Below are 27508 nucleotides of genomic sequence, written 5' to 3' on the forward strand. Positions count from 1 at the left end.
TTTTTGCAAGTTTGTGGAGTTTAAGACTTTTATTGTACGCACTGACTTGCAACATGTGCGTGGTTATCTCACAACAAATGCTCCTATAGAAATTGGTAATAAAAGGCTCTTACGATGGTCTCTCTTTTTTGATAAACTAGACATTATCTTTGAACACATGGTCGGAAAAGACAATGTTCTTGTAGACCTACTGTCTAGATCTCATCAACCACCTGAATACTTTATACTGTAGTCATTCAACATTGTAATACACTGTACAAACACATATTTTGTCTTGTACACCTTTATTTGGTGCGTATGTACCTGGCAGTGTACCAAAGTTTTATTCCCACGTAGAAGTGGAAGCCAACACAGACCGCACTTGTGGTACCCTTTGTGTGTGTGTAAATTGTGCAACATAAAGATAGATCAATTATCACATAGTTTCATGAATTAGACATGAGCACGTGGCTCACTAAGCAACATGATGATTGAGTTTAGAAAACAATTGTAATGCCATATAGGTCTAAAGATGCGAAACTAGAGTCATGTATTGAGTGCTCCAAAAAGATACATCAATTGCAAATGCTCATGAAAGGACTCAAAATGTATAATGACAAATGAACTAAGTACAAAGTGTCTAGACTCATGGGGACTCCTCTGTTAGCCTGCTCTTTATCATTCTTAGTCTGTCATCTCCTGGTTGTGAGCTCCTGTCAGAGTTTGACAAGAGACAGAGGAGCTCTGTCAGTCCTCTAGTGGCTGTTTTCATCAGTCCACAGCCTGCGGGAGACACACAGCCCATACTGGGCTGTTTTTTGTGCAGTCGGCCCAGTTTTTGGGCAGGTCGGCCAGATCTGGCTGGTTGGCCAAATCTGGCCAGGTCGGCCAGATTTGGCAGGTCGGCCAGTTTACTGGCCTGGGGGCTATATATAGCAGCCCCCCCAGTCATTCCAGCATTGTACTCTGCAGGTTCAGCACTGTCTCCGTCATCTCCGTCTCCGACATTGGTGCTGCCATTGCTTCCAGTCTGTTCTGGTGCCCTCACTGACGCTCTGGGCTGCGTGCAGGGACTGCTCTGTCCATTTCAGTGTATTCAGCATTCATCTCAGTCAGTGCAGACTTTCTTCCTTCATTCTCTGCTTTCTCTCTCGTCTCCTCTGTGTTCGTGTTCTTCTTCCGTTGCGCACTCTCACATGGTATCATCGCCTGATTGAGAGCACAGAGGACATACCCTCAGGAGTGAGATACCTTACTGCTGCTGCCATCTGATCAACAACTGCCAGGCGACTTCTTCAGGAGGCCTTTCAGCCTGCGTTTTCCTGTCCACGCTGTCTGCAGAGGCTGCCATGTCATCCAGCGACGCAGAAACCCTGCGTTTTCCACCAGGCTGATTGAGAGCACGGAGGACATACCCTCAGGAGTGAGATACCTTACTGCTGCTGCCATCTGATCAACAACTGCCAGGCGACTTCTTCAGGAGGCCTTTCAGCCTGCGTTTTCCTGTCCACGCTGTCTGCATAGGCTGCCACGTCATCCAGCGACGCAGAAACCCTGCGTTTTCCACCAGGCTGTCCCTCCTTCTGCTGGGCGACCTCTCTAAAGGCTGCGTTTTGCTGTTCTGCTGGTCGCCTCCACTCCAGGCGGAACATTTCGTGCTGGCGACTTCTTTCCCGGCTGTTTCCTGGTGCTGGTGGTCTCTTTTCTGGTGATCGTCATCAGTTATCTTTGCGCTTTGCAGATCCAGGTGTTTGTAGGCATTCTCTGCTTGCGTCTTGGTGGTTGGTGACCACATTGCTGGTCATATTTCGACATCGGCACAACTTTCTTTGGTATTTTGCAGATTGGAAGATGTCTTACCAGTTTTCAGGCTTTGATGACTCAGAGGATGAACTTCTTTCTCATCATTCCTCTGAGCGGAGGCGGGATTATCATGAGGTTTGACGTCGGGAAGAACCTCCTCGCACTCGTCCTTCTTCAGTCCATGCATCTTAGAGGGTTCCATCTACCGCGAAGGTTTCTTCCGTGAAGACTGCTTCAGATGTGCGGATGCCTTCCTTGATTCCCTCTATTCAGGTGCCGATTCTCCCTTCCTTTCCGAAGGAAGATAAGTTGGATGGTTCCAACTACTCCCTCTGGTCATGCAAGGTGGCCTGCATCCTCGATACATTTGACCTTTGGGAGCTTGTTTCTTCACCCATCGACCGTCCCCCCGCGGATTCGTCCGATGGCACCTCTATGGACCGTGCAACCTTATGGGATAGGCTCAACTCTCGAGCACGTTCCTTTCTTTTTATGAGTCTCCATGATTCCGTTCTTGTACATGTTCACAGGTTACAGACCACGGCGGAAGTGTGGAAGAAGCTTGCGTCTTTGTATCAGCACAAGACATTTGCCCACAAGATTTCCTTGGAGAAGAAGTTGCGGATGCTCAGTCTTGATGATTCTCCTTCCATGAAGGAGCACATCACGAAGATGGAGGATATGCGAGGCGAGATAGCCTCTCTTGGTCGTATGATATCGTCTGAGGATATGGCGATGATTCTGTTGACTCAGCTGCCATCACCCCGTTATGATGTCTTCTATATCAGCCTCATCACCTCGAGGACCCGTGAGACACTCCTATGGGAGGAGCTTTCCCCGCTTGTCTTGGAGTATGACGAGCGACTCAAAGAGGTGGGAGCCAGTGGCTCCACCAAGGCATTTACGGCCGGCACAGGTGGTGGCAAGAAGAAGAAACAAAAGAAGGAGAAGGCCAAGGACAAGAAGGAGGAGGACAAGAAGGATGCGAAGGAGAAGAAGCCCAAGTGTCCCCATTGTGGGAAGGGCACTCATCCCGAGGAGAAGTGTTGGCAGAAGTATCCCCATCTGAAGCCTAAGGAGAAGGACTCGAAGGCGGCCCCAGCCACAACAGAATCTGCGTTTGTGCATGTCTTTGTTGAGGAGGATACAGCCCTAGCTTCTACCACACAGGAGAAGCCTTGGCTTGTCGACAGTGGAGCATCTTCACATATGACCTTCCGTCATGATTGGCTTCAGGATCTTCGTTCCAGAGGGGGTACCGTCACCATTGGTGACAATTCTACAGTCCCTGTTCGAGGCGTGGGGATCTTACCTATGTTTTCAGACAGGCGGTCTTCCTCCGCCAAAGTTCTCTATGTCCTTGATTTGGGTTTTAACCTATTATCTGTGCATGGCCTTACTCAGCTAGGTACCCGAGTCATTTTTACACAGGATGTAGTCACAGTGGAGGATCCTTCTACAGGTGATGTTCTTTGGACAGGTACACAGGAGGGTGGGCTTTATACGCTCACAGCCTTGGCTGCGCGGACTTTCCATGAGCTTGGGCTGCTTTGGCATGCTCGGTATGGTCATTTGAACCTCGATTCTCTTCGGCGGGCTTCTAGGAGGAAGATGGTGGAGGGACTTCCTGATTTCCCTCCTCTTCACACTTTGTGCCCTAGCTGCTTGAGGGGCAAGCAGCACAGGCAGCCTCACACTCAGGTTGCTCCTAGGAGGGCTACTTCTCCGCTTGAGTTGGTTCACACCGACCTTTGCGGACCTATGGGCACGGCCTCCCTTGGGAAGGCCAGGTATTTGATGCTGATTGTGGACGACTTTAGTCGTTATGTGTGGCCTTATTTCTTGGAGTACAAGAGCGAGGCGTACTCCCGTTTCTGTGAGTGGCAGGTGTTTGTGGAGACTCAAACAACTTCCCAGGTTCGTGGCGTTCGAGCTGATCACGGTGGCGAGTTCACTTCTCACCTTTTCTCTCAGTTTTTCAGGGATCATGGTATTCGGGTGGAGTATTCCCATCCGAACACACCATCAGAGAATGGTGTGGTGGAGCATGCGAATCGGACCATGGTGGAGATGGCCCGATCTATGCTGGAGCATAGGAGTCTTCCTCATTTCCTTTGGAGTGAGGCGGTGGCTACAGCGGTGCATATTCGCAACCGCTCTCCGACTTCGGCTTTACAGGACATGACTCCTTATGAGGCTTTCTTTGGCAAGAAGCCTTCCGTGTCCCATTTTCGCATCTTTGGGTGCGATGCTTTTGTCCATGTGGACAAGAAGAAGAGGAAGACGAAGTTCGACCCTAAGTCGAGAAAGCTTATCTTCATGGGTTATAGTACGACCACGGAGGGATATCGGCTCTACGACCCAACGACGCGGAAGGTTGAGGTGAGCAAGGATGTGATCTTTGATGAGGATTCGGCCTCTGAGGATCCGATTGATGGTTCCATTACAGATGTTTCTTCGTCATCGACGGACCCTCCCCCATCTTCTCTCCCTTCACTTCCTTCCAGGATACCCCTTAGCACCCCCACTATTCCTCCTCCTTCGGCTTCCCTTTCCCCTTTGGTGGATGTGACTCCGTCTTCTACGAGCTCTTCCACCGCCACTTCGGGATCTTCACGGGATACACAGCCTTCTTCTGATGCGGCGGATCTACCTTCACTCGGTGAGGGGGAGTCCCTCTCCGATTTGGGTGCTTTGCAGGTTCCGGAGACCCCCCGGTCTCCCTCACAGCCTCAGGAGTCTCTCAGGATTCCTTTATGGTATCGCCGGCTCATGTAGGATTCAGGTGTTACTCACTTTCTTGCTTCTTCTACAGGCCCATGTCGATCAGCACGTTTACAGGCCCAGCGGGATAGTTCACTATGTGTGAACTATGCTCTTATGTCACAGATTCTTCAGGATTCCGAGCCTTCCACTGTGGAGGAGGCTCTTGCACAGGATATTTGGAGACGGGCTATGCAGGCCGAGCTCGATTTCATCGAGCGAAACCATACGTGGGAGCTTGTTCCGCGTCCCGCGAAACGGAAGGTGATAGGTGTGAAATGGGTCTTTAAGACCAAGTATCTTGCAGATGGCTCCTTGGACAAGCATAAGGCTAGGCTTGTTGCCAAGGGTTTTGCACAGCGTGCAGGCTTGGACTACTTCGAGACTTTTGCTCCTACAGCCAGGATGTCCACCATTCGAGTTCTTTTGGCTCTTGCTGCTCACCACCGTTGGCCTGCTTATCAGATGGACGTCAAGTCTGCTTTTTGAATGGCGTTCTTGAGGAGGAGATTTATGTTTCACAGCCTCCTGGTTTTCTTGTGCAGGGGAAGGAGGATCATGTCTACAGGCTGCGGAAGGCTCTTTATGGCTTGAAGCAGGCTCCTCGTGCTTGGTACCAGCGGATTGACCGCTTCTTTCTACAGAGTGGCTTTGCGCGCTCCACTTATGATTCCAACCTCTACTTACGGGTTGTGGATTCTCTTTCTGTGTTCCTTATCTTGTATGTGGATGATCTTATCATTACAGGGAGCGACACTCAGCAGGTGGAGCATACACGGTCCATTCTTCAGCAGGAGTTTGGCATGACGGATCTAGGGATTCTTCACTTCTTTCTAGGCCTGGAGATCTATCAGATGGCACAGGGCATTTTTATCTCGCAGCATAGGTACATCTGCGAGCTTCTTTCGGAGTTTGATATGGCTGCGTGTCGGCCTATCTCATGCCCCATGGACCCCGAGTCCAAGCTTTTGACAGCTGGAGTTCCCCTTCTAGATCCCACCCGTTACAGGTGCCTTGTTGGCTCTCTTATCTGGCTGCTTCATACTCGGCCGGATATCTCTTTTGTGGTGGCTTTATTGTCTTCTTTTATGCAGACTCCTACCCAGGATCATTGGCAGGCAGCCTTGCGGGTTCTTCGCTATTTACAGGGGACTCGATCCTTCGGGATCATGTATGGAGATGGGATTACCCTTTCTGGATGGAGTGATTTTGATTGGGCAGGTGATGTGGATTCGAGACGATCCACTACAGGTTATGCTTTCACCCTTGGATCCGGTGCTATCTCTTGGAGCAGCAAGAAGCAGCCTACTGTGGCACTTTCTTCTACAGAGGCTGAGTATCGGGCCCTATGTTCGACCGCTATGGAGGCAGTTTGGCTCCGTCGCTTACTGGCGGAGATTGGCTTTTCCCAAACCGGACCTACTGAGTTGCGCGTGGATAACCAGAGTGCTCTTGCTCTGGCTAAGAACCCGCTGTTTCATGCTCGCACGAAGCACATTGAGGTTCAGTATCACTATGTTCGAGAGCGGATCGTGGATTCGGAGCTGGTGGTGGTCTATGGTCCTACGGCGGCCAATGCAGCTGATCTCTTTATGAAGCCTTTGCCTCAGGCTTCTTTGCTTCATCACATGCGGTTCTTGGGTCTTCAGACTCTCCCAGGATCTGAGAGGGGGTGTTAGCCTGCTCTTTATCATTCTCAATCTGTCATCTCCTGGTTGTGAGCTCCTGTCAGAGTCTGACAGGAGACAGAGGAGCTATGTCAGTCCTTTAGTGGCTGTTTTCATCAGTCCACAGCCTGCGGGAGACACACAGCCCATACTGGGCTGTTTTTTGTGCAGTCGGTCCAGTTTTTGGGCAGGTGGGCCAGATCGGCCAGATCTGGCTGGTCGGCCAAATCTTGCCAGGTCGGCCAGCTGGCCAGGTCGGCCAGATTTGGCAGGTCGGCCAGTTTACTGGCCTGGGGGCTATATATAGCAGCCCCCCCAGTCATTCCAGCATTGTACTCTGCAGGTTCAGCACTGTCTCCGTCATCTCCGTCTCCGGCATTGGTGCTGCCATTGCTTCCAGTCTGTTCTGGTGCCCTCACTGATGCTCCGGGCTGCGTGCAGGGACTGCTCTGTCCATTTCAGTGTATTCAGCATTCATCTCAGTCAGTGCAGACTTTGTTTCTTCATTCTCTGCTTTCTCTCTCGTCTCCTCTGTGTTCGTGTTCTTCTTCCGTTGCGCACTCTCACATGGTATCATTGCCTGATTGAGAGCACGGAGGACATACCCTCAGGAGTGAGATACCTTACTGCTGCTGCCATCTGATCAACAACTGCCAGGCGACTTCTTCAGGAGGCCTTTCAGCCTGCGTTTTCCTTTCCACGCTGTATGCATAGGCTGCCACGTCATCCAGCGACGCAGAAACCCTGCGTTTTCCACCAGGCTGTCCCTCCTTCTGCTGGGCGACCTCTCTAAAGGCTGTGTTTTGCTGTTCTGCTAGTCGCCTCCACTCCAGGCGGCACATTTCGTGCTGGCGACTTCTTTCCCGGCTGTTTCCTGGTGCTGGTGGTCTCTTTTCTGGTGATCGTCATCAGTTATCTTTGCGCTTTGCAGATCCAGGTGTTTGTAGGCATTCTCTGCTTGCGTCTTGGTGGTTGGTGACCACATTGCTGGTCATATTTCGACATCAGCACAACTTTCTTTGGTATTTTGCAGATTGGAAGATGTCTTACCAGTTTTCAGGCTTTGATGACTCAGAGGATGAACTTCTTTCTCATCATTCCTCTGAGCGGAGGCGGGATTATCATGAGGTTTGACGTCGGGAAGAACCTCCTCGCACTCGTCCTTCTTCAGTCCATGCATCTTAGAGGGTTCCATCTACCGCGAAGGTTTCTTCTGTGAAGACTGCTTCAGATGTGCGGATGCCTTCCTTGATTCCCTCTATTCAGGTGCCGATTCTCCCTTCCTTTCCAAAGGAAGATAAGTTGGATGGTTCCAACTACTCCCTCTGGTCATGCAAGGTGGCCTGCATCCTCAATACATTTGACCTTTGGGAGCTTGTTTCTTCACCCATCGACCGTCCCCCCGCGGATTCGTCTGATGGCACCTCTATGGACCGTACAGCCTTATGGGATAGGCTCAACTCTCGAGCCCGTTCCTTTCTTTTTATGAGTCTCCATGATTCCGTTCTTGTACATGTTCACAGGTTACAGACCGCGGCAGAAGTGTGGAAGAAGCTTGCGTCTTTGTATCAGCACAAGACATTTGCCCACAAGATTTCCTTGGAGAAGAAGTTGCGGATGCTCAGTCTTGATGATTCTCCTTCCATGAAGGAGCACATCACGAAGATGGAGGATATGCGAGGCGAGTTAGCCTCTCTTGGTCGTATGATATCGTCTGAGGATATGGCGATGATTCTGTTGACTCAGCTGCCATCACCCCGTTATGATGTCTTCTATATCAGCCTCATCACCTCGAGGATCCGTGAGACACTCCTATGGGAGGAGCTTTCCCCGCTTGTCTTGGAGCATGACGAGCGACTCAAAGAGGTGGGAGCCAGTGGCTCCACCAAGGCATTTACGGCCGGCACAGGTGGCGGCAAGAAGAAGAAACAAAAGAAGGAGAAGGCCAAGGACAAGAAGGAGGAGGACAAGAAGGATGCGAAGGAGAAGAAGCCCAAGTGTCCCCATTGTGGGAAGGGCACTCATCCCGAGGAGAAGTATTGGCAGAAGTATCCCCATCTGAAGCCTAAGGAGAAGGACTCGAAGGCGGCCCCAGCCACAACAAAATGTGCGTTTGTGCATGTCTTTGTTGAGGAGGATACAGCTCTAGCTTCTACCACACAGGAGAAGCCTTGGCCCGTCGACAGTGGAGCATCTTCACATATGACCTTCCGTCAGGATTGGCTTCAGGATCTTCGTTCCAGAGGGGTTACCGTCACCATTGGTGACAATTCTACAGTCCCTGTTCGAGGCGTGGGGATCTTACCTATGTTTTCTGACAGGCAGTCTTCCTCCGCCAAAGTTCTCTATATCCCTGATTTGGGTTTTAACCTATTATCTGTGCATGGCCTTACTCAGCTAGGTACCCGAGTCATTTTTGCACAGGATGCAGTCACATTGGAGGTTGCTTCTATAGGTGATGTTCTTTGGACATGTACACAGGAGGGTGGGCTTTATACGCTCACAGCCTTGGCTGCGCGGACTTCCCATGAGCTTGGGCTGCTTTGGCATGCTCGGTATGGTCATTTGAACCTCGATTCTCTTCGGCGGGCTTCTAGGAGGAAGATGGTGGAGGGACTTCCTGATTTCCCTCCTCTTCACACTTTGTGCCCTAGCTGCTTGAGGGGCAAGCAGCACAGGCAGCCTCACACTCAGGTTGCTCCTAGGAGGGCTACTTCTCCGCTTGAGTTGGTTCACACCGACCTTTGCGGACCTATGGGCACGGCCTCCCTTGGGAAGGCCAGGTATTTGATGCTGATTGTGGACGACTTTAGTCGTTATGTGTGGCCTTATTTCTTGGAGTACAAGAGCGAGGCGTACTCCCGTTTCTGTGAGTGGCAGGTGTTTGTGGAGACTCAAACAACTTCCCAGGTTCGTGGCGTTCGAGCTGATCACGGTGGCGAGTTCACTTCTCACCTTTTCTCTCAGTTTTTCAGGGATCATGGTATTCAGGTGGAGTATTCCCATCCGAACACACCATCAGAGAATGGTGTGGTGGAGCATGCAAATCGGACCATGGTGGAGATGGCCCGATCTATGCTGGAGCATAGGAGTCTTCCTCATTTCCTTTGGGGTGAGGCGGTGGCTACAGCGGTGCATATTCGCAACCGCTCTCCGACTTCGGCTTTACAGGACATGACTCCTTATGAGGCTTTCTTTGGCAAGAAGCCTTCCGTGTCCCATTTTCGCATCTTTGGGTGCGATGCTTTTGTCCATGTGGACAAGAAGAAGAGGAAGACGAAGTTCGACCCTAAGTCGAGAAAGCTTATCTTCATGGGTTATAGTACGACCACGGAGGGATATCGGCTCTACGACCCAACGACGCGGAAGGTTGAGGTGAGCAAGGATGTGATCTTTGATGAGGATTCGGCCTCTAAGGATCCGATTGATGGTTCCATTACAGATGTTTCTTCGTCATCGACGGACCCTCCCCCATCTTCTCTCCCTTCACTTCCTTCCAGGATACCCCTTAGCACCCCCACTATTCCTCCTCCTTCGGCTTCCCTTTCCCCTTTGGTGGATGTGACTCCGTCTTCTACGAGCTCTTCCACCGCCACTTCGGGATCTTCACGGGATACACAGCCTTCTTCTGATGCGGCGGATCTACCTTCACTCGGTGAGGGGGAGTCCCTCTCCGATTTGGGTGCTTTGCAGGTTCCGGAGACCCCCCGGTCTCCCTCACAGCCTCAGGAGTCTCTCAGGATTCCTTTATGGTATCGCCGGCTCATGTAGGATTCAGGTGTTACTCACTTTCCTGCTTCTTCTACAGGCCCATGTCGATCAGCACGTTTACAGGCCCAGCGGGATAGTTCACTATGTGTGAACTATGCTCTTATGTCACAGATTCTTCAGGATTCCGAGCCTTTCACTGTGGAGGAGGCTCTTGCACAGGATATTTGGAGACGGGCTATGCAGGCCGAGCTCGATTTCATCGAGCGAAACCATACGTGGGAGCTTGTTCCGCGTCCCGCGAAACGGAAGGTGATAGGTGTGAAATGGGTCTTTAAGACCAAGTATCTTGCAGATGGCTCCTTGGACAAGCATAAGGCTAGGCTTGTTGCCAAGGGTTTTGCACAGCGTGCAGGCTTGGACTACTTCGAGACTTTTGCTCCTACAGCCAGGATGTCCACCATTCGAGTTCTTTTGGCTCTTGCTGCTCACCACCGTTGGCCTGCTTATCAGATGGACGTCAAGTCTGCTTTTTGAATGGCGTTCTTGAGGAGGAGATTTATGTTTCACAGCCTCCTGGTTTTCTTGTGCAAGGGAAGGAGGATCATGTCTACAGGCTGCGGAAGGCTCTTTATGGCTTGAAGCAGGCTCCTCGTGCTTGGTACCAGCGGATTGACCGCTTCTTTCTACAGAGTGGCTTTGCGCGCTCCACTTATGATTCCAACCTCTACTTACGGGTTGTGGATTCTCTTTCTATGTTCCTTATCTTGTATGTGGATGATCTTATCATTACAGGGAGCGACACTCAGCAGGTGGAGCATACACGGTCCATTTTTCAGCAGGAGTTTGATATGACGGATCTAGGGATCCTTCACTTCTTTCTAGGCCTGGAGATCTATCAGATGGCACAGGGCATTTTTATCTCGCAGCACAGGTATATCTGCGAGCTTCTTTCGGAGTTTGATATGGCTACGTGTCGGCCTATCTCATGCCCCATGGACCCCGAGTCCAAGCTTTTGACAGCTGGAGTTCCCCTTCTAGATCCCACCCGTTACAGGTGCCTTGTCGGCTCTCTTATCTGGCTGCTTCATACTCGGCCGGATATCTCTTTTGTGGTGGCTTTATTGTCTTCTTTTATGCAGACTCCTACCCAGGATCATTGGCAGGCAGCCTTGCGGGTTCTTCGCTATTTACAGGGGACTCGATCCTTCGGGATCATGTATGGAGATGGGATTACCCTTTCTGGATGGAGTGATTCTGATTGGGCAGGTGATGTGGATTCGAGACGATCCACTACAGGTTATGCTTTCACCCTTGGATCCGGTGCTGTCTCTTGGAGCAGCAAGAAGCAGCCTACTGTGGCACTTTCTTCTACAGAGGCTGAGTATCGGGCCCTATGTTCGACCGCTATGTAGGCAGTTTGGCTCCGTCGCTTACTGGCGGAGATTGGCTTTTCCCAAACCGGACCTACTGAGTTGCGCGTGGATAACCAGAGTGCTCTTGCTCTGGCTAAGAACCCGGTGTTTCATGCTCGCACGAAGCACATTGATGTTCAGTATCACTATGTTCGAGAGCGGATCGTGGATTCGGAGCTGGTGGTGGTCTATTGTCCTACGGCGGCCAATGCAACTGATCTCTTTACGAAGCCTTTGCCTCAGGCTTCTTTGCTTCATCACATGCGGTTCTTGGGTCTTCAGACTCTCCCAGGATCTGAGAGGGGGTGTTAGCCTGCTCTTTATCATTCTCAGTCTGTCATCTCCTGGTTGTGAGCTCCTGTCAGAGTCTGACAGGAGACAGAGGAGCTATGTCAGTCCTTTAGTGGCTGTTTTCATCAGTCCACAGCCTGCGGGAGACACACAGCCCATACTGGGCTGTTTTTTGTGCAGTCGGCCCAGTTTTTGGGCAGGTGGGCCAGATCGGCCAGATCTGGCTGGTCGGCCAAATCTTGCCAGGTCGGCCAGCTGGCCAGGTCGGCCAGATTTGGCAGGTTGGCCAGTTTACTGGCCTGGGGGCTATATATAGCAGCCCCCCCAGTCATTCCAGCATTGTACTCTGCAGGTTCAGCACTGTCTCCGTCATCTCCGTCTCCGGCATTGGTGCTGCCATTGCTTCCAGTCTGTTCTGGTGTCCTCACTGACGCTCTGGGCTGCGTGCAGGGACTGCTCTGTCCATTTCAGTGTATTCAGCATTCATCTCAGTCAGTGCAGACTTTCTTCCTTCATTCTCTGCTTTCTCTCTCGTCTCCTCTGTGTTCGTGTTCTTCTTCCGTTGCGCACTCTCACATCCTCATCGTAGGGTTAGGTACATCAGAAGGTGGAGAGCGGCTCTCACCAGAAGAGGCCTCAGATGGCTCACCAAAGTTGCTATCACTTACAGCATTCCCAACATCATCATAATCAAGCTCCTTAATTGGAGCATCCTCTACAACAACTGCACGTGCAGTAGAGAAACTCCTTGAGTCTCGCCTCACATAGGTCATGATGGCTAGTGCAGGGCCGGTTCTAGTGCTTACAACTTGAGCAACAACTCAACGATCCCCACACGTGTGTGAGACTTGATGGTCGATCTTCTCTAGCTCCATGTAGAGATCCTTGAAGATGGCCTCTTGCTTCTCATTTTGCTCCTTGTTGATACTCTTCAAGGTAGCCACACTTAACTTGATCTCATCAACATTCACCTAATTGAAATAAAATGATAATTTACATATTTAGAATCTAACTCATTATTTAGAATATGTAGTAAGTGGAATACAACTTGTTACTTCCAAGTTCTAACTTGTCTAGCCATGGGCATTTCATGCATAGTTCGAAGCATACACAAGTTAGAGCAACAATAAATTAGACGCTCTAATTGCCATGTGCTTAACTTGTTTTGGATCTTGGTGTGAATGAGAGCATATGCTGACTAGTTTCTCTCTCACGCACTAGCCATACAATCTTACATTAGACAAAAAATTCAAATTGTTTCAAAATTCAAATTCAATGATCACACAACAATTCGGCTTACCTGTGCAAGCATTGTAAGGGCAATCTTTGGGACAATGGGTACCTGATATCCAAAAGATTCCCACAAGAAAAGAGGCTTGACCAAAGAGACCCTCTTCTAGCATAGAGTGCTAGCAAAAGTGGTTCCTCTTTGGTCACTATAATTGATGATTTCTTGTAAGAATGATGCGTGTTGGTCTTCATCCAATGCCTTCGGGAGGTAGGTATCTCTATTGACTGCCAACTCTTGATCCATGAAAAGGGGTGGAGCTTTATAAGTAGGATGTAAGAGGGCAGCCAATCCGTGGATGGGTTTTCTCATCCACTTTCATATTTTCTTTACTAAGTAAAGGATGTTATCACACCTTGGCGTGGCAATATGCCAATACTACATTTAAAAAAAAGAAATTTAATTTAGTCATTTAAATTTAAAAATTGAAACTCTTTACTTTAAACTTAATTAACTTATGCAAAAATAAGTGTAGTTACCTTGGGTGCTCCACATCTAGTACTTTGCATGCCTTGATCTCTTCAATGGCCTCCCTCATGAAGTGCACGAGAAGCCCCAAGGTGGCGCCCTCGTCAGTCATACGTAGAACTCTATATAAGGGAGTAATAGCATTGACTAGCATTCGTACATCGTTCGGAAATGCTTAAGGAGAGCCGTTGAATGGCTTTCCCCTTCTCCACGCTTAAGAGTGGCTCTTTCTGTAACCATGCCTAGAACTTCTTGAGACCATGGCTTACTGAATTTTGTTTTGCACGTGATATAATCGCTCTAAAAGCAACCACATGGTGGAAAAATGGGACTTGGAAGGCTTCTTTAACTTTGTATGATTGTAGGCACGGTAGATAGCCAAGATCTTTACTTTCTTGGTGATGAAATCTACAGTGAGACAAGCGTCCCCAACAATCTTCCTCACCCATTCCAATGATCCTATGTCTTCCATGAGGAGATCAATGCAATGGGTGGCACATGGGGTCCATACAATGGACAGGAACTCTACTTCAAACAAGCAACCTATCCTTCGACAATTGGAAGCATTGTCGGTGACCAACAATTGGAAGCATTGTTGGTGGCCACTTGCACCAATTGGTCACACCAACCTATATGGCACAAGGGAAAGAGGGGATAGGTTTGAGTTATGATGGATTCATGGATCATGGAGATAGAGATTTATGAATCATGATGGAGAATAAAGAGATAGAGGTTTATGAACATTGAAGAGATAAAATGAACTATGATTTATGAATATTGAAACATAAAATGAGTAACATATCATTGAAACCAAAAAAAGATTACCTCAATGATAGCTTGGCGAATATGTGAGTATATGAATGTGCCTATAGTTCTTTGTCCTCTTTGCTTCGCATTCATGGCCTACAAGAAGAATGTGCCAAGAGGTGAAGAAACAATGATGTTATTGATGACTCATTTCTTCTGATCGCTCTATCAATCGGAAAGTATGGTATAACTATACTTTGCCCATCCGGCATGCATGGGCTTAAGAGATTTATTGACTCTCTCTCTCTCTCTCTCTCTCTCTCTCTCTCTCTCTCATCGAGCTTCTTGGTCCGCATATCATTGTAGCTAACACCATACCACCCCTTGCATGGACCAATCACAACAATGGCTTTGACCATTCTCTTCCATCTATCCACTCCAAGCAAGTGGAATGGGAGATTGCACTCAATGATAGTGCGTGTAATCTCTATCTTTGCATTCCATTACCTCTTTTTGAGAAAAGGCAAAGAACCGAAAACACCACCTGTAGCTTCTTGTAGTGAGGCTTATCTACACGGCCTTTTACTTCCAATGGTGGTGGAGGAGCCCGAGGCCGTTGGGGTGCATAGGCTAGGAGGTGTAGATGTAGGTGTTTCGGAAGTATCCACTTTCATGTCAGGGGGAGCCACATCCTCTTGAGCTTTTTCCATGCTCAATGGTACATGGTCACTTTGACGGGAAAGGGGAGAGTACCTCTTCATGATCTTATCCGCTATGGATTGAGGGATGGAAGGATATGGGCCGCATTGACCATCCACCTTGGGCAAGTGGTGATGAGCCTTGTCATGCTACTAGTCATCATTTTCCTACAAAACTTGCAAGTCCAATGATAACAATTTGCATTGCTCAAGGCCTTTACAAGATTTGTGGTGTAGAGACCAAAAGCTTCCTGAAGAGGCTTTGGCATTGTGGATAGGGATAGGGAGAGAAAGAGGTGGATGAAATGAAGAGAGAGGGAGAGAGGGGGCAAGAGATAGGGAGAGGAGAGGAAGAGGAGGTGAGGGAAAGGGAGAGCAAGAGGAAAAGAGATAGGGATAGGAGACGGTGAGAAGTGGAAGAGAAGGAGAGGGAGAGGAGAGGAAGAGAAGGTGAGGGAAAGGGATAGCAAAAGGGAGGGCGAGAGGTAGAGGGATAAGTATAGGAGAGGAGAGAAGAATCAAGAGGAAGAGAAGGTATTCGAGGTGCTTCAAGCTTGAGCCCAAGAGGGGAAGATTGAAGGAGGAGGCTGGTTTTTGGATGAAGAGGTAAGAAGGGGGGGCTGCTCTTTATAGTGGGCTGAGGTGAGGGAGAGGAGAGAAGTTAGAAAGAGTCTAGAGGAGAACAACTTTCAAAAAGTACATAATGCCTATTAGCCAAGGCCCAATGTTCATGTGTGCAATGGCTTGCAAAATGGGCAGAAATTTCAAAATCACATTTAGTTTGCAATGGTCGAATCTGGTCGGTGCTTGTTGGAACGTACGGAATACTGCACGGTAGTGTATGGAATGCAGTATGGTACCACATGGAGTGTTCCGTGCACGCACAGAATGCAAGCTTGTCACCATAGATGTGCTTTACAGTTTGTAGAGAGCGATTATGTATTGTTGCATTTTGAAAAGGCAAGGTTGAAAAAGATGAAAGAAAAAGAGAGGTGTATCCGAAGTTGAGCAGAGATACTATGAGCCCTTCCAAGTGTTGGAGAAGATCAACGATGTGGCATATCGGCTGAAATTACCTCCACATTGGTAGATACACAATGCCTTTTATGTCAGTTTGTTGAGGCCTTTTCGTGGTGATGTGCCAAAGGATATGCTTGCTGAAATTCAGTTTAAGATTGAGGAGTTGGATGAGATTTCGGTACCTGAGCAGATCTTGGCACATAAGGAAAGAAACCTTAGAGGTAAACTTTCCAAGAGATATTTGATGAAGCTTCCAAATTATTCACGAATGGATGCAAAATGGATGGAAGAGGATGACTTGGCGACCATCCTCAGTTGTTGTAGCTTTACCTAGATGCCTTTCAATTAGAGCCATTTCAGTTTGAGCTCTGTCATGTTCAGTAGAGTAGAGGTCCGGAGTATTGCCTAATGCTCAAGGGGAAGATAGCACTTCCACTCCTCCAGTTGTGGACAACTCTTGTTTGAAGTGGATCTTGGATGTATTCAACATGCATCCAAGGTACTATGTTGATAGTATGTTTGCCATGGGATCACTACTCAGTGTACTAGTCACTGTGAGATGTATGTAGATGAGTATGGTTGTTACTATACCTTTGAGACCATACTTTTGTATCGGTTTGGGATCAATTCATGATCAGTTGGGGACATGAGCTTTTGCATTAGTTTAGCGATAAAATTGTGATAAGTTTCAACTTAGTTTTTGATCAGTTTGAGAAACATTTATGGTTACTTTTGGGATAAATTTTGCGTTAGTTTTGCAATCACTTTGCAATCAGTTTGGGGTCACATTTGCAGTAGTTTGTGATTAGTTCTCGGATAAGTAAATGATCATTTTATAATCAGATTATGCTTAGTTCTCAGTGGTTTACAACTAGTTCCATGGACAACAGCATGCTAGTAAATGCCATTGACAGTTTCAAACATGGTTTATGCTGAGAATATGCTTTACTATGGTTGAGAAACATGAGTTATGGATGCATCCAATGGGTTTCTAGCATTCTTCCTTTGGGCAATGACACAAGATCCCAAGTATCATTAGCGTACAGAGATTTAATCTCTTCGTGCATAGCTAGCTTTCACTTACTGCTGAATTGGCATGACTTGGCCTCTTTGTATGTAAGAGGCTCACCCTCATTTGTAAGCATCACATAATGCAAGGAGAGGTCAAACCTGTGTGGTTGCCTTCTTACGCGTGTAGACCTACGTACCCAATGATCTCCATTTTTAGGAATTGGGTCTACATTTGGAGGTATGTCATTTTCAGCATTTATTGGTTGTTGTAAGCTATTTTTAGTATACTGTTCATGCTGTACAGCACCTTCATTTTCATTACCAGCACATGCATTTTCATAATCAGTAAGTCTATCTTGCTGTCCGTGGCCTCCTTGTGCTTCTATTTGCTGTCCATCATCATATGGCTAAAAAATAACTGGTTGATCATCAGTTTCAGCCTGTGGTAGAGCACCATGAGGCTCATTATCTGAAGTAATAGGTGGCTGCAAATTTTGAAATTTGACATTTTTCATATCTTCATTAGAGGCTAAAGTACCTTTCAGCAATTTTGCCTCATTAAACACAATGTTACAGCTATGAATAATTTTCTTGGATTGAGGTAATCACACTCTGTAGCCAAATTCACCCTCATCACCATAGCCCATGAAAATGCCTCTCAGCTCATCTCGAATGTGCACAAAAGCATCACTGCCAAATATGCATAAATGGTCATATGAGGCCGATTTGCCAAACCAAACCTCCTCAGGGATGCCATTATTTAAGGACTTGTTTGGAGAGCGGTTGCAAATGTGAACCGCAGTTTTGAGTGTCTCCCCCCAAAATTCATGAGGGAGATTAGCAATGGACAGCATGTACCGCTTTCTTTCACATAAAGTCCTATTATATCTTTCAGCCATCCCATTTGAAGAAGGGCTGTAAGAAGCTGTAAGCTTCCTCTTAATTCCATGCAAGTCACAAAAGGACTTGAATTCAGTAGATATAAACTCACCCCTATTAGCAATTCTCAAGCATTTCAGCTTTCTACCTGTTTGAGTGGTCACAAATGCATGAAAATTTTTAAAAACAGCAAACACTTATACTTTTATTTTTCAACCGGTAAACCCAAATCTTTCTGGAACAATCATCAATAAAGGAGACAAAATATGCAGCACCACCTAACGATCTCATGGGCATACTACATACATCAGAATGCACTAAGTCCAAGACATTGGACTTATGAGAGACAATAGAGTAAAATGAAATTTTTATTTGCTTTTCAAACTGATACTCATAACAAAAGTCAAGTTTAGAGCCTTTTTCATCAACTCTTTTCAAAGACGTAAGGACATCGAGTCCTTTTTGGCTCATATGGCCTAATCTCTTATGCCATAACTCTAAATGATAGCCAATTTCAGCAACTGCAAGAAACTTGCCATTCAAAGCTTTACAGTGCAAACAATACAAAGTGCCCTTCTTGGTTCCTTTTGCAATTAGCACGGAACCCTTTTTCACTTTCCACAAACCACCACCAAACATTGTAGTGTAACCATGCAAGCCAAGCTGACCAATAGATAGTAAACTCTTTTTGATGCCAGGAACATATCTGACATCTTTCAACACAAGCTCTTGCCCATTATCTAAAGACAAGTGTACAGTGCCAATCTCATAAATGCTGCAAGTATGGTTATTTCCAAGATACACCTTTCCATAACTGCCTGGATTGAACATAGCAAAACACTCCAAGCAAGGAGTTACATGGAAAGAGGCATTAGAGTCTACAATCCAAGTTTGAGTGACACCATCATCAACTGACAAAAGTGCATCAATCACATTAGCCTTGGTAATCTGCATATCCTGCATGTGACATACAAGGGCATCATAATCAATTGCACATAATAAATACATCAGCCTTTGTATCCAAAAGCTCCTCTATGACTACACTAGAGGCCACATTGGCCTTTTCCTTGCCTTAGATACATCTGTCTTATCCTTTTTCTTCTTTTTTCTCTTACATTCTTCTTTCTCTCTTGTTCCTTCTTGTAATACTTGCAATCCGGCTTCTTGTGGCCCTTCCAACCACAGTGATAGCAAGTAATGTCACTCTTTTCATTTCCTTTGCTCTTGCTTCTGTTTCTCTATCCAGCATTTGCATTTTTCTTTTCAGCCCTGCCTTTTAAATTATAAGTTGAGTTGCTCTCTTCTCCACTAGACATACGTCTAATTTCTTCATTCAAGATTGAACCCCTCACCCCATCATATGAGAGATTGGGGTTATTGCTGAGAGAAACCACCAAGGTCTCCCAAGAATTAGGCAGTGTCATGATAAAAAAGATTGTCCTCAACTTATCATCAAAATTCAAATTTGCATCCTTGAGCTGATTTAAAATGCTAGTAAATGCCCTCAAGTACTCAGCTACAGGCTTTGACTCATCCAGTCATATATTCACCAACTTGCGCATTAAATGCACCTGATCAACAGGTGTGGTGATCTCGTAGGTAGTTTTCAGCTTCTCCCATATTGCATAACTTGTATCTAAACCCTTAGTATTTGTCAAAATGTCATAAGTGACACCCATCTTAATGTAAGCCACATCCTTTTTGTTAACTCTGGCCCAATCTGCATCAGACATTTGTGCGGGTTATCTTTTTGCAAAGCATCCTCACAATCCTTTAGGAACAATATGCCCTACATACGGTCTTTCCAAAGGTCAAAGCCATGACGATCAAACCGATTGATTTTCATTAAACTCTTGATGTCTGAATTGGAAGAAGTTACAACTATTTTATCACAAACACAAGAGTAAATGCCTTGGACTGCTGAAGCACAAGCTGAATCAGCAAATACACTATTGTTTTTCCTCAAATAGTAATAAATCTTTGTTGTTTGTATATGAACCAACCACCACACGAGCAAAAACTACAAAAATTTACCAAATTCTCCACAAAGCCCCAAAATTTTAGGTCCAATAGTGCATAAATGTCAGTCAATTTGACCTTGCTGATCAAAATTTTACCAATGCATGAAAAGCCCTAATTTTTCGAGGTTCAGTATTAGGAAATTTTACTCAAAAGAGCGAAATTTCGATAAATTTGACAAAATTCCCAATTTGATTGAGGTCAGCATGCACAATGTCTGCAATTTCTGACCTGAATGTCACTGCCAGGCATAGACAAGGTTAAATTTGGGAAAAACCTCAAATTTTTGGGCTCAAATTCGCACAAAATTGACGAATGTGCTTTCATGCACGAACTCCTATTAGGCGAAGGGAATGAGAGACATTCAAAAATTTCAGTCTTTTTAAAAAAGATTTCTAAAAAAAAGAAAACAAAACGGGAGACAGGTCTATTGACCCGCCATCCGGGTCTGTGACTTGTCAGGCGTCACGTTGCCCGCCCGCCCCGTGTTGGTCACGCTGGCGCCTGGTCGCTAGTGTGTTGTGTCTGGTGCCTGTGTGCCTTGCAGGTCGCGACTGCTGGTCATGTTGGTGCCCACAGCCCCGTCATCACTGGTCTGCAGCGTTGCGTTTGCCCAACCAATCGTGGTGCATGTTGGTCGCTACACGCTTGCTACTGCCTGTTACCACGCAACTTAGTCGACTACACGTCACATGCTGAGTAGCTGTACGTTTGTCTGTGGCCTGCCGTGACCTGTTCATGAGTTGACTGTCGCCTGTGAGTTAGCGGTCTTGGGAAGCGCGCACAATTTGTGCTCTGATACCAATTGTTGGAGCTCAGCTGGAGGGGTGAGCAGCAGTTCGAGGAGTGAGAGTGACCGGAGAGAGAGAGAGAGAGAGAGAGAGAGAGAGAGAGAGAGAGAGAGAGAGAGAGTGTGTGTGTGTGTGTGTGAAAGTACGATTAGATTTGAGTGTACCAACGGATGTATTGATACACAAAGAATAAAATGTATTTATACTTAGGGCATATAAGGATGCATTCACATGTACAACTGAATAATGAGTATGTACTATATACGGAAGTGAAAAAAGGCCTTTATCCCAACATTGGTTGGAAATTTTCAGCAAGGTTTGAGGCATGTGGCATGGTTGGACAAAAGTGGCCAATGTTGTGATTGTGATGCCTTATGGAAATTCCAGTTCAGGATGCTTTTCCTTTGGCACAATGTCGTGCAATCGAGGATGACTGTAGGGATTTCAAGGAAAGGGTCTATTGTGGGGACGTGAAATTTTAAGATGCTTTAATTTTGCCGATAACATTGTGCAAGGTTGTTTAGCTTATATGATGCACAATGTAGTTATTTCATGGTAACATGATAAGGACCTTGAGGGTGCAATGGGTGTCAAAGGCAAAAGTTGTGATAAGTTATTCTAGTTGGGCTTTTGGGGGTTAGTTGGTGTTTGTTTTGACCCTAGGATAGTTATTTGGCCAATAAATATTAGTGGTGACACTAGGGACTAGCATTAATTAATTAATGCATGCCAGTCTAATGGTCAACAAAGGTTGGGGACCACTCGAGGTTGTAAATGGCCTAGCTAATTTAATTATGGATGGGCACTTTGATTTTGGGCGGGGTCAGAAGGATTGAAATTAATTTTCAAGATTATTTAATTTTGAAAATTAGCTGAATGGCTAGATAATGTTGAAAATTTGGTTTAGAAGGCTGCCACTTGGCAATATTACCCATGCAAATAGAGACAATGTCTTTGGGGGACTGGGTCTTAGCCATTCAATTAGTTTACAGCTAGAGAGGGAGAGTTGCTAGTCCATTTTCTAATTAGAGAACAACAATTTGCTGCAGAAGACAACCATTTGGGGACCTCAGTAGGTAGGGGACAACAGGGAGATGCCTTCTATGGGCTGGCAATAGCATTGCTGATCAGGTGATAGAATTTTGGGGGTGCTTAGCAGTAGGTGATTGCATTAAATGCACGTTGGAGCAGGCAGTAGGCAAATTTTAGGGCTTTCTCGCAAGGAAAATCAGATTTCTCTCTCATCTCGGCTTTCTCTCACCTTGTCTAGTTAATTCTCCAAAGATCTCAGCCAAATTTGGTAGACAACAAGAGGATTTCTGCTGCAAACTCTAATTTTTTGTAGAAATCAGGGTTTAGCAACTACCTTGGGACCCGTGCCAACAGGATAAGGCATCTTACATTGAAATCAGCACCTACATTTTGTTGTATTCATAGGGATTTCAGATGCCAGGCCATCCATTGTGAATTGGGGCAGCATTTGGCTAGTTGGTGGTTCCATTTGTGCAAGTCTTGGGTAAAAAATCAAGGGGCAATTGGCCTAAATTGCTTGTTGATTGTTTGTATAGCGAGGGGCTTTTGGATTAGCCAAGGAGATTAGAGAATCTCGGTTTGTAATTGGTCCATTGGCAATTGAAGTTAAATAAATATTGAAAGGGGCTCCAGGTTTGGGGCCAACAGGGTGTCTATTGTCCAAGATTGTTAAGGTAATGTGTGTATTTTAGTTAATGCTCAATTATTAATTGCTACACTTAAGTGCTTGATCAAGTTTTGCCACCCTATCTAATAAGGCAGATTGGTTTTGTAGAGCTCCAATGTCCTTGTTAGACTTTGATTAGGGCTCACAACTAGGAGATGATAAACTGAGAAGAAAATGGCAAGATAACAAATCTCCCTTGGTAGTAGGCATAAATAGCTCCAACATCTTTTCCTTCCTCTCTTAGCCTCCAAATGAGTGTCTCTACACTTAGCTAGTCCCCAAACAACTTCCCTCATTTTGCATGGGTAAATTTGCCAAGTGGCAGCATTCCAAAAGCAATTTTCAGCATTGGTTATAAATTCCATTGACCATTAATCAATGCCTAGCCCAAATGTCACCACAGGATATTTCTTGGGTCTAATTAATGCTCTAGGGCCAAAATGACTCTAGGCATCCAGATTCCACAAGTACTTGTCAAGCACAACTCACAACAAGTTTTGCCATTGTCACCCAGTGCATGCTTAGGGTTTTAGATTGTCACTATGCCTTAAATCTAACTTGCATTTCACATGTGCACAGCTTAATAATGCCAAATCTAAGGTTTAAAAAAAAAAACTTCCCCACGATAGTCCATCAAATCCTCTACCCCTTTCAGAGTTGAAAATCGATATTGACATTGTAGGTGGGGACTTCTCGGCCCTTCTATCAGTTCCAAGGAGGCTTTCTAGGATTGTTGTGAGCTCTTTCAGGGATCACATTCTCTTAGGGATTTTACCTTCTGCAATGGCTTCTTTCTCTCTTGTCCAAGCCACCTTTCTTGTTGCTAGCATGCCCATTTGGTGTGGGGTGCTATTCTCTCTTTGATGTCTTCTATTGGCAGGAGTTCTTTACAATGCCATAAACAGCTCCTCACTATCGTCTTTTGGTTAGATCAAGGACACGGCTCATCCATTCTTGACTGGATACACCTTGTGTAACTCGTTCGAGGCCTCCACTCCCATTGGCTTGATTTAGCCACCCTGTAGCATCCGGTTCTCATTTGGAGAGGGGTTCATGCTACTTGGTTGTACTTCATTGACAGATGTCATCGACATGCACATGGTCCAATCTCCCATTGGATTTTTTACTTCTTCCGCCGCCTTCAGTCATACCTAGGATTTGAGAGGGGGTGTTAGCATAGTCATACGAGTTATTTTTGTGTGACCAGGTGGGTAGTGGAGTGCCGTGTCATTGGAATTGGCTGAATGTAAATACTGCTTCACTAGAATACTACATCTGCATGCTTTCAACCTGTGATTTATGTGGTTGTTCTAGATGGCATGGATAGCTTAGTAGATGGTTAGAGTGCCCATTGCCAGTCAGATTCTTGCTGTGACTAACTAGGATTTGAACAGTTCAAATTAAATGTCCTTTTCTCTCATGCATGCTTATAATTAAGAAAATGGTACTCTTAAATTTTAATAAAAGGATTATCTTGCATTGAGACTTTGACTGAATTTTCTTGGCACAGGATGCAAGATCCTGGAAGCAATCCCAAACAATGGAGTGTCATGAGGAATCAAGGAGACCACTTATTTCTTCTCAGAGGCACATACCTCCCATATCATCGGATGATGTTAATAAATCCTCTGGTGGATCGTATTGGAGCAGGCCAACCAGTCCCCTACAGATGCTGAGCGATCTAGATGATATGAGCAGCCAGCCTCATCACCAGTACACGCACTCATCGCCTATGGATCTCAAACCATCTAGTCACTCTTACTTTAGGTATGCAGGGAAACCGAGAGGTTCTCAAGTAGTGTATGATAATGATGGAGTTTCTTTCGAAGAGAGACAACCAAGCTTCTCAACAGGTGAGAGGCACACAAGACTGTCAGAGGCTAGATTCTTTCAGAAGCTTGATGCATCCTGTAATAACCAGTGGTCAAGGAGAGAAGGCCCTCTAATGGAATCAAATGCTTCTCAAAGAGACATGCAACCTCTGCCATCTGATCAGGATGACAACAAATTTGATGGTGGATCATATTTGAATAGGCCAACCAATTCCCTGCAGATGCTGAGCGATCTAGATGAGATGAGCAGCCAGCATTCATCATCAATGGGGCACAGACCATCTAGCAATTCTTTCCCTAGATATGCAGGGAAAACAATAGTGTCTGTTGAAGAGAGACAATCAAGCCTCTCAACCCATGGGAGGCAGACAGGACCATCAGAGCTCAGTTATTTTTCCAAGCCTGATGCATACTCTAGTAATGAATGGCCAAGCAGAGAAGACCCTCTAATGGAATTAAATCCTTATCAGAACTTATCGCCTTATCAACATGATAAGATGCGAAACTCTCATGGTTCATCCCCTGGTGAGATGTCTCCATTTAACTCTTCTCAAAACAAGGGACAGGAATCATATTTACATGATGAATATCTATGAAATCCAACATGTATGCATATGTGATTACAACATCAACATGTGTATGCAGTAGAAAACAAGGAAATCATCTTACTAGAGAATTCTTCTTGTATATGGGACCCATACTTTATACAACTAGATGCCTCTTCAATGCTTTCAATGTTCTTATTTCAAAAAGAAGCAAGATGGCAGACTTAAGTAGGGATCCATGTCCCCCGTAATGTTGTGCCATGCTTTTCTTCCAGTTTTATGTATACTTAAAAAAGCAAGCCAATTTGCTTATGTCAAGCTGTCACACACATTTTCTTGTGTGTGGTCACTGATGATAGCAGCAATTAAGAAAAAAGAAACTTGAAAACCTGATGGCAGCCACTTTCTGACAGTTTGAGAGAGAGAGAGAGAGTAAAAGGGTCCTTGCTGTGTAAAGTTTGGACCATAAACATTGCAAAACAAGTGATGGTCTCCATGTAAGTAATGGTCTCAAGGTGAACCATGAGGTGACCAAAGTAGGAAGTAAAAGCAAGGGAAGGATCCAAAAGGCTAATCCCCAAGGAACTAGATGGAAAACTTTATGAGCAAGTCAAAAGAAACATTTTCAAATAAGAGCAGCCTGCTGTATCAAGCTCAATATAATTGCATTCCCCCCATAAAAGGGGCAAAACCAAAGATCTAGTAAAGATTTGGAAGAGAGAATTGAGACAGTTGGAATTCTGAGCTCAAGATTTATCTTGCAATATTATGAGGCACAAGGATTTTACAAGAGAATTCCCATAGTTATTAGGCAGAAATGGATGTCTCAATTAAAGTTTAGTAGCATGTATCAAAAGATTAATAAGAATTATTTGCATGTTATTTCCATCTTTGCCAATGGTATTTAGAAAACTCCTGAACCTGAGAAATGGCCCAATCTTCATGATAAATGCCTCTTGATTCTATTTGCGCACACAAGGTAGATCGGCAGAGATTAACACGTCCTTTTGACCCACAAAGGAGATAGTCATCACTATATGTTAGTGTGATGATGTGAACACTAGCTACAAACCTTTTGATTAACCAAAGTTGATCAGAATGTTGCTTTGAACGTAATACCCTAAGTGCATTGGTACTCAAAACTTATATTTACCTAACGCTTTGATAAAGATATCTATGTTTTGGTCATTGGTTTTGATGTGTACCAAGCCTCTATCTCCATTCATGAATTTCTCTCTGAGGAAATGATAGTGCACTTCAATGTATTTTGCTCTTATATGATAGACTGGCTTCTTTGCAAGCATAATGCTACTGATGTTATCATAATACATGATAACTCCACCATCCATCTCAATCCCCATGTCACATAGAAGTAGTCTTAGTCATCTTTACTCACAAGCTAGTAATTCCATTCCTCTACACTTTGCTTCAATGTTTGACAAAGCTATTGTAGGTTGTTTCTTGTTGCTCCAACTCATCATGGTTGAATTGAATGAGAAAGCATGGCCACTGGTAGATCTTCTATTCAACAAGGTAGGCTTAATTTCTTTTTCATAGAACAAGCCATTACTCACTGTCTTCTTCATATACCTCAACACTTGTTATAGCTCTAAGTTTGACTTGCATGGCCTTTGCATGAAGAATTTGCTTATCACTTCAACTATGTAGCTCAAATATGATATTGTTATTGTCACAAGTAGATTACACTACCAACCATCTTCCTGAACATAGTAATATTCTCAACATACTGTTCATCGTTAACCATCTTTATGTTTTGGTCCAATGGTGTATCAACTAGCTTACGTGCAATCATTCCATACTTTTCCAACATTTCCAAGGAGTATTGTCTTTGCACCAACAAAGTTCCATGTGGAGTATCAATTACTTCAATGCCTAAAAAATATATAAACAATCCAAGATCTTTGATACCAAACTCCTTCACTTTAGCAATCTCTCTTTCAAGAGTACTTGTTATGATAAGATCATCAATATAAATAACAGCCACTACCATTTAATCTTCCAAGTGTCTAATGTAAAGTGAGTGGTTAACTATACTTTGTTGAAATCTCATGTTGCATAAAAGCTCGTTGGTCCTTTCACACCAAGCTCTAGGTGCTTGCTTTAACCCATACAATGCCTTCTTTATCTTGCATGCATAATATAGATACTTGGGGTGCACATACCCTTCTGACTGTTTTATATATACTTCCTCTTTTCAAAGGTTCCATTCAAGAGAGCATTCTTAACATCCATTTGGTATAGATTCCAGCTATAAATTAAAGCCAAACCAATAACTAATTTGACTGCAGTCATCTTTGCAACTAGACTAAATGTCTTCTCATAGTCTAATCCATATATTTGTGTGTAACCCTTTGCAACTAGCCTTGCTTTATATCTTTCCAATGAACCATCCAACTTGCATTTGACCTTGTAAACCCGATTGCAGGCAATTGCTTTCTTGCCATTAGGTAACTCTACTAGATCCCAAGTCTTGTTATTGTTTGGAGCATTAATTTCCTCATCCATTGCATCTCTTCAACCCTTACTTTCAACTACTTTATCAAAGCAACTAGACTCTGCATGCTGCACATATAATACAATATACACATAATGCATTTTCATAAAGCCGTTGTATGTCAACTTGTCAACTAGATATCTTACTCTATCTGATCTTCTCAATTGAGGTGCAATAGATGGTATTTCAACTGTTCTTGCATGTGGTGGTACATATTTTCTTGCACTTCTTATGCCTGGAGTTTTCATGTGTGGTATCCCAAACTTATCATCAATCTACTCATCCTTAGAACTCTCATCCATAGGCCTCTTCCCTTTTGCTATTCTTTTTCTCTTTTTTGTACACTTCTCAACCTGTCACTCCATGGGCT

General features: G+C 45.2%; 1 protein-coding gene across 1 annotated transcript in view; it reads left to right on the forward strand.

Annotated features, from left to right (window-relative positions):
* Positions 1 to 25015, forward strand: part of LOC148026645 (uncharacterized) — a 37893-nt gene extending 12878 nt beyond the window's left edge. Inside the window, exon 2 of the mRNA XM_087691116.1 lies at positions 23757 to 25015. Coding sequence (XP_087547242.1) covers positions 23757 to 24674 — 918 coding nt within the window. The 3' untranslated portion in view covers positions 24675 to 25015. The remainder of the gene's footprint in view (positions 1 to 23756) is intronic.
* The last annotated feature ends 2493 nt before the right edge of the window (positions 25016 to 27508 follow it).

This window comes from Lygodium microphyllum, chromosome 13, assembly GCF_053477565.2.
Source record: "Lygodium microphyllum isolate KBCC chromosome 13, Lygodium_microphyllum_v1.1.10, whole genome shotgun sequence".
Lineage (NCBI taxonomy): Eukaryota > Viridiplantae > Streptophyta > Polypodiopsida > Schizaeales > Lygodiaceae > Lygodium > Lygodium microphyllum.